Source organism: Copadichromis virginalis, linkage group LG17 (assembly GCF_057382275.1).
Source record: "Copadichromis virginalis isolate Kocher_CV1m ecotype Utaka linkage group LG17, C_Virginalis_male_GT1.1, whole genome shotgun sequence".
NCBI lineage: Eukaryota > Metazoa > Chordata > Actinopteri > Cichliformes > Cichlidae > Copadichromis > Copadichromis virginalis.
The window spans coordinates 33710837-33718446 of NC_140634.1; the positions used below are offsets into that span (position 1 = coordinate 33710837).

General features: G+C 43.0%; 2 protein-coding genes across 5 annotated transcripts; both read left to right on the top strand.

Annotated features, from left to right (window-relative positions):
• The first annotated feature begins 353 nt into the window (after nucleotides 1–353).
• Nucleotides 354–1122, top strand: LOC146689777 (small integral membrane protein 30). Its single transcript, XM_085436678.1, has one exon. The coding sequence runs from the start codon at nucleotides 439–441 to the stop codon at nucleotides 625–627; it is 189 nt and encodes a 62-aa protein (XP_085292804.1). The 5' UTR covers nucleotides 354–438; the 3' UTR covers nucleotides 628–1122.
• Nucleotides 1123–2612: 1490 nt separating this feature from the next.
• Nucleotides 2613–7280, top strand: gpr85 (G protein-coupled receptor 85). 4 transcript variants are annotated; one of them, XM_085436684.1, is made up of 2 exons: nucleotides 2613–3189; nucleotides 4212–7280. In XM_085436684.1, exon 2 carries the CDS (start codon nucleotides 4380–4382, stop codon nucleotides 5511–5513), a length of 1134 nt encoding a protein of 377 aa, XP_085292810.1. In that variant the 5' UTR covers nucleotides 2613–3189; nucleotides 4212–4379; the 3' UTR covers nucleotides 5514–7280. The 4 variants fall into 4 exon arrangements, with proteins under 4 accessions (XP_085292810.1, XP_085292811.1, XP_085292813.1 ...); XM_085436685.1 differs by having other exon boundaries at nucleotides 4229–7280; XM_085436687.1 differs by having other exon boundaries at nucleotides 2613–2893.
• Nucleotides 7281–7610: the final 330 nt, after the last annotated feature.

Here is a 7610-nt window from a genome sequence, read left to right on the forward strand (position 1 = left end):
TTTGTTTTTCCCATGATCAGCATGCATGGATATCCAATGTGCTTGTGTCTTGTCTTCAAGAAGAATAACAAGCCTCAGATTGATCTAAGGTACTTTGTTTCTGACAACCTGTTAGCCTAATCATCACTAATAAGGAGAACAATGTCGCAAATTCACTAATTACAGCATAACTATGAGAGTTTTAGAATTCGGGATCTGTTTGCCTCTCTGACAGAGAGAGGAAGAAAGAAAAAACGAGTTTTGGAATCATGTTTTTGTGCAAATGCATGAATCTCCGCGGGTATGAGGGAGTGGGGAGGGAACATCAGCCTAAGTTTAAGCAGTTCTGCAATTGGCTGAGCGCACCAGGAAGTCCGGCCGCTCCGAATCTGTCATCTGACTTTGACGCAGGCACTCCCGCTTCCGGAAAGTAAACTGCAACCGCGGAAAAAGCGAAACATGGCTCCCAAACTTGAACTTCCAAGCGCCGCGTTGATGGTCGGGCTGTTGTTTTTCTCCCTGATCCCCCCGGCAGAGGCTTACGATGCCGGGGACGGTCTGGCCCTGCTGCTGTGCACCATCCTCACGGTGGTGGGTTTCTGTGCCTGCCTCGGCTGGTACGCGCGGAGGCGGAACGGACAGCTGTGACGCTGACGAGACGGGATTCTCCAGCTGCTACCTGCTACCAACCACCACATTATAATACCAATTTTGCGTGATCACTCGTGGACTTTTGTGGCACAGGCTTTGTGTCTTAAAGACTGATAAGAAACGTGCCTTACTGGGATTAATGCGGAAAGTTCAACGAGGACCACGCGGAGTTGAAGAAGGTGGAGCGTAACATCCAGGAAGCAAACAGGAACTGTTGCTCGTTGCACTGCTGACATGATTATTATTAATGAGCAAAAACACTGTTGCCTTCCCTATGAACAGACTTCTGCAGCTGTAGCAGGCTCCCTAAGATGCCCACACTATGTACATTTTCGCGCATATTTTCCATCTGTCGAGGCGATTTCCTGACGCGTTGCGCTTATAGTGACTGTCACTGTTGGAAGCGCAGTGTCACATGATTGGAGTGTGTTTTGCAGTTTTGTCACTGTTGCTAATTAAACATGTAGAATAAACGCGACACTTAACAACTTATGTTCGTGTGTGGAGACGGTGCTTCATTGCATTCAGGTTGAACAGATCCTCCACTAAATGAACCGGTTAGCAGATCGGAGAGTAAACATTGCAATCTGTCGTCTGCAGCCTGTATTACTGCTCTGGCGTGCCTGTCACTCCATGCTGTAACATATATTTGAAGTGTGTTGAAAGTTTAGTGCAGGGATGTTAAATACAAGGCCCAGGGGAGCAGAGTTGGCCCAGCAAAGGCTTCAATCTTCATAGATTTTGGACTTATATTTGTATTTTTAGAAGTTTTACAGCTTTTCCTACTTGTAGAAAACTCCCAAATGACCTTCCATGTGACACCAAGTAATTAAATGTACTATAGAAATTTTAGTGGGTCAACAGTAACAATGGAAGTCCAAAGAGTCATGCTGACAGATTTCTTTATCATGAAGAAAAACTGTGGCATGCTGTTGAAAACTGCCCCTTAATTTTCATATATGAAGATATGTACACTATAAATAAAATGAGGCTGATTGTTTATGTAGTATGTCACACCATCAGTCCATTTTCTACCCAGGACCTTCTTGTTGTGACAATGCTAACCACCATGACACCTCTTATAATAATATATAGCATTATGTGTGTATATATATTAAATTCATTTTGGAATAAACTAGTGATGTAAACTAGCTTTACCACCGTATACAGCCAACAGTTTAAATTATTAGGTTATTAAATTAGTTTATTATGCAGTGAAATGGGACCTTATAAAAATGAATGCCCTTTAGCAAATGTCATTAATTTCTTTTAAAGGCAAGAAGTAAACTTTGCCTGTAGCTTAATGTAAATATGTCCATGTAGTAATGGTAGATAAGTTACCACACGTGTGATGTGTGGTTTAAAGGAAATGTGACTGCTCCATAAAGGGTTAAAAACTCCCCCCACTCCACAGATATCCCTATTGTACAGAGTTTGTATCAGTTACCAATAGCAACATGCTTCCTTTATGTTATGGTAATTATTCATTCATGATTCCAACACCAAGGATTTTTGTATGTTTGAAGCATGCAAGTATGTAAGTCTCCAGCTGTGCACAATATTCAGTTGTAAGACTTCTCATGGCATCACATGTCCCCATACATGGTTGAGAAATCAAATATCCTATGAATTTATCATGCTCCCTCAGTGAGGATGACGACCACTGCAAAGCTGCACTGTGTCTGCAAACAGGATCAAGCAATGCTGTGGTCTGAATCCAGAAAAGGGTCAAATTGGGTTGAAATTAAAATAATAAGAATTAAAAAGAAAAAAGAAAAAAAAACCCTGGTGCATTTTATTATTTTTTTACGTAAAAAACACGTTTTATTCTAAAGAAGCTGATGTGAATTAATCCTTAAAAAAAGAATCTAGTTTAGTAGACACTTGACGATCCGTTACTCTGCGCGTTACCAGGGGAACCCGCCTGGCGGGGGAGGGGAGAGGAGAGGAGGGGGGGTAGCTGTGGCTGTAACGCGTTACCGGCCAGCAGCAGCAGCAGGCACCGCTGAGCAGATGTTACCGTGAGAGAGAGACGCTGTTAACCGCCGCCGCCGCTGCTGCAACAAGAGACAAGACGCGTCTTGGATCACAAATAGGGGATGCAGGGCGCATGCGCAGTGGGTTCCGTTTACTGTAGGATATTCACGGTGGAGGCAGAAAAAAAGGGGGCAGGCAACAAAGCAGGCTTTTTAAAACGGCGAAAAGCACGATTTGTGCAATGTAAATAGCGATCAGGAGGGACACGAAATTGGATTGTCAACAGGTAGGGTTTTGGTTGATCTTATGGTCGACTGTCTCTCTCGTTCTCTCATCTTTTTTTTCTCTTTTGGCCTTGTCTTGTGTGGTGGATGCGATTCCAGCCAAACCATAGCGGAGACTTGGAAAATATTCTAGTATAATGGACATGCGGATCCGCTACACCGTTGTGCTTCATCCGGCCGACTGGGACGCAAAGGCGATTATTTAATTCTGCTCCGTGTTTAACTAAATTCTATCGGATTCAAACGCGCATTTAAAAAGAGAGAGACCACTCGACTCACGGAGGACACATTTAAATGCGTAAGTAGACACAAGCGTACTTATTAACGAAATGGAGCATATGTTATGCAATTTTTCCCCCACCAAATATATATATACATATGGAATTGAGCTCGCCATAATATTTTTTTTTTTTTACCAACGGGCTTTGTTAGTGCCATTTTACCCATCCTTTTTTCAACCCAGCCCTACTGATTATCGCATCCGCGCATTGCAAAAAGAATTACGCCGATGTGGCTCACAGAGCGGGTGTTACGCGTTATGTTCGCTTAACTCTTTGTAATTAGTAACATAAAGGATGATCTGGGGGAAAAAATGGAGGCTGGCTCCATAGAAGCCCTAATGAGAACACCGCTTATTAACGTTAGACCCGTTAATCCAGTTAACCTTTAGTCAGACAAGAAAGAAAAAAAAAGGGGGGGGGGGGGGGGGGCGCTTTATCGCGTACTGTATGCACCCTTTACCAGTCGATTTACCACAACGCATAAAGGGTTGGGGTGAGTTTATTCGAGGCATCCACCGATCCAGGGAGCCTTCCTCTCTTCTGTAGGGTGTGATCAAGAAGAGCTTATTTTTGGACTGCATTTGTCTTAATGTTTCACAGTGCGCTGAAAATGTAAAAAAAGAAAAAAAAATCCAAGCCTAGATCTGTTTGCGTGTGTGTGTGTGTTTGCCACTCGTTTATTTCCGACAGACGACAGAAAAAAAGAAGAAAACTCAGTCGTTTGTTAATGAAGCCTCAACTGTGCTTTCTTGGCTTTGTGCTGCTTTTGTTCAGGAAGCGACGTGAAAGAATATTCTGTTAGTCTAACGCATTGATGCTTTAGTCGGATCGAGCTCGCTTACTGTCTGTGTGATTCTCAGTAGACAAAGTATTCAGGCTGAGGCAGAGTTCTGCACTGAGCCACTCAAAATGCTAAAAAGTAAATCATTAAATAATCGTCAGGGCAAAGGAAAATTATGTTCATGGGAGTATAAATGGTACAGGTGTAATTTAACTCTTGTATGGGACTGAATGTTGATGGGATGAACGTATTTTTCAGGGATTTTTTTTTTTTAGGTGTGATGAGACAAAGGAACAAAGGATGCCTTAGAGGAGAGGTTGCCTATACGCCTGGAAACCTCTTCAAAGCACACCGCCAAATGGATCTAACGCCTCCCCCTGCCACCTCTAGATCATGATACTTGGCTGAAGCTATTCCGCTATCTTTATGATCCCTCCTCCATCTATGGCGAACTATAGCCATGCAGGGGACCACAACATCTTGCAGAATGTCTCTCCTCTCACCACGTTCCTCAAACTGACCTCTCTGGGTTTTATCATTGGAGTCGGTGTGGTCGGAAACCTCCTGATCTCCATCCTGCTGGTCAAAGACAAGAGCCTGCACCGAGCGCCCTACTATTTCCTGTTGGACCTGTGCGCCTCTGACATCCTGCGCTCCGCCATCTGCTTCCCTTTTGTCTTCACCTCAGTCAAGAATGGGTCTGCCTGGACCTACGGCACGTTGACCTGCAAAGTGATCGCCTTCCTGGGTGTGCTCTCCTGTTTCCACACGGCTTTCATGCTGTTCTGTGTCAGTGTCACCCGTTACCTGGCCATCGCGCACCACCGTTTCTACACCAAGAGGCTGACTTTCTGGACGTGTTTGGCTGTCATCTGCATGGTGTGGACGTTGTCTGTGGCTATGGCGTTCCCTCCGGTGCTAGATGTAGGGACGTACTCTTTTATCCGGGAGGAGGACCAGTGCACATTCCAGCACCGTTCCTTCAGGGCAAATGATTCGCTGGGCTTCATGCTTCTGCTGGCGCTCATCCTCCTGGCCACACAACTGGTTTACCTCAAGCTCATCTTTTTCGTCCACGACCGTCGAAAGATGAAGCCCGTCCAGTTCGTGCCTGCCGTCAGCCAGAACTGGACCTTCCACGGCCCAGGTGCCAGCGGGCAAGCGGCAGCTAATTGGCTGGCTGGATTTGGAAGAGGCCCCACCCCACCTACTTTGCTGGGCATCCGGCAGAACAGCAATGCAGCGGGCCGCAGGCGTCTACTGGTATTGGATGAATTCAAAACCGAGAAGAGGATTAGTAGGATGTTCTACATCATGACGTTTTTCTTCCTGGCACTGTGGGGGCCCTACCTGGTTGCCTGCTACTGGCGGGTGTTTGCAAGGGGCCCCGTTGTCCCTGGAGGCTACCTGACAGCAGCCGTGTGGATGAGCTTTGCCCAGGCTGGGGTCAATCCTTTCATCTGCATCTTCTCTAACAGAGAGCTTCGGCGTTGCTTCAGCACCACACTCCTCTACTGCAGAAAATCCAGGTTACCAAGGGAACCCTACTGTGTTATATGAGGGTTTTTTTCTCATCTATGTCTCTATTGCCCTGATTGATCTTGATCTGGGTTTGCTCCCATTGTACAGCGTACTCTCTCTTTCTATCTCCCTTCTCTTCATCCTCCAGTTTCCTCCTGTTCCTCCTTCTCCTGGCCCTTCTTTACAGAGGTTGAAGGTGGACTGCCAATCACGTGGCTGTGCTGGGGTGATTGAATCTAAATCGTATCACACACGGAGGCTGAAGGGAATGGGAATAACGCAGGGGGAATGGATCACCTCCTGTGTTTATGTTCTAGTAAACAGACATTGTGGAAGGCCATGCCAATGCAGAGATGCAAAAAGTTGAAAGAAAAAAAAAGAGAGAGCGATTTGACAAAACAGTGAAAACAAGACGTCTTGCTTGGGATATTTTGAAGACACGTTATTCTGTGAGGTGTGAAATACGTAAGTATGAAAAGAAAAAGAAAAAAAATAATAACACAAAACAAAGAAATGATACCTCTCAAGGAATCACTGGAAATGTTTTACATTTTAAGAGTTGCACTAAAAAGAAGATGTAAAGATGCTTTTTTGGGGGGGGGGTCGACAGTTGCATTGCAAGGACAACTTTTTTGTTGTTTTTTCCTTCTCCCCCCCTCTCCCTCCAAACTAAACAATGAATGCTTTAATTTGCAACAGACTACACAACCGCTGTAAGTAGAGCAAAAACTGTTGGATTACACCATCACAAGAGGATAAAATGGTTTTAATGTAAGTGATATCTCTTTCATTTACCGGGCAGGGGGCTTAATGATGGGGGATTTACAATGTGTGGTTTTGAAGTTGCAACTTAAAATCTAGAAAGGATTTCTTGTAGTTTTATCCATATGTCCCTAGTGTCTGGCATTGTTATTTTCCTAACACATTTTACAAAAAAAAACAAAAAAAAAACCAAAAAAAAAAAACAGAGGAAAAAAAAGATGAAGTGATGTTTGGAATTTTAAAAAAAAGTTGCTTTTGAAAACAACCTTGTGCTTAAAAAAGACATTGAAGAAGTAGTTAAATGTTTCATCATATTCATGTACCTAAACACTATCACATTGTTACAGTATTGCTGATGCCACTCCGGGTGTTCTTGCCTTAATGGTTATGATATTGTCATGTTTCTGGGGTTTATTTTTCAATCACTCCTGAAAAGTTTTCTTCTTCTTCTTCTTTTTTTCTTTTTTTCCCCCTTTAGGTGCAAGGGGAGTTTTTTCTTTTCTTCTTCCTATTTTTCACATTAGCGTGAAGTGCATGTTCATTTTTAAAAGCTGGTCCACTCCCATGTGCATCACAGGCCATACACTGAGCAGCCCATTTTTATTCTGCAATGGTTTGCTACACCCCACAGAGTGCTCAGAGCACAGGGAGAGTGTGTGATTCTGTGTGTGTTTCTGTGTGTGTGTGTGTGTGTGTGTGTGGATCAGACAACAGTCACTTCAAGACCAGAGCCTTAGTATGAAATCTTGCACAATTTGTAAAAAATGTAAAAGAAAAAAAAAAAAGAGAGACATTTAAGGCACACCGTCTTGTTTCTACTTTCCCTACATTTGCTCTCTACTGATTGTTTTCAGTGACTTACTTTTTTCTCTTGTGGCCATTTTAATATTTATTATGTATTCTTTTTGTATATTATAGATAGATTGTGTGTAAGTATGTGAGTCTTTTCATTTTGAAGTCCCGAATGTGAGTACAGTTTCAGTTAGGATTGCATTTGCTGAAAGTTAACTGTGTAATCTGTTGCTTTTTGAAAATAAAAAGTTTCCATTTTGCAAAATTTGCATTTATCCCTGTCATTGGGTTGCGAAATGTTGACTGGTCAGATTTAGAGATTCTGAAGTAAAAAAAATAAAATAAAGAAAAATAAAGAAAATGTACATTTCTTTCTCTAAAATGTAATTTCTCATCTTATACCATCAGGCGTCTGACTGGTTAGCATTTTAAAGCCACTGCTCATGTGCACATGAAAAAATTTTTAAAGTTTGCCTCTTCAAACCCAATCTTTTCTGTCATTTGAGTCCTTGGAACAGCTTGCCAAAAGAGAATATGCTGTATGCTAAAACTTGTCACTGAATATGAAGTGTCTTTGACATT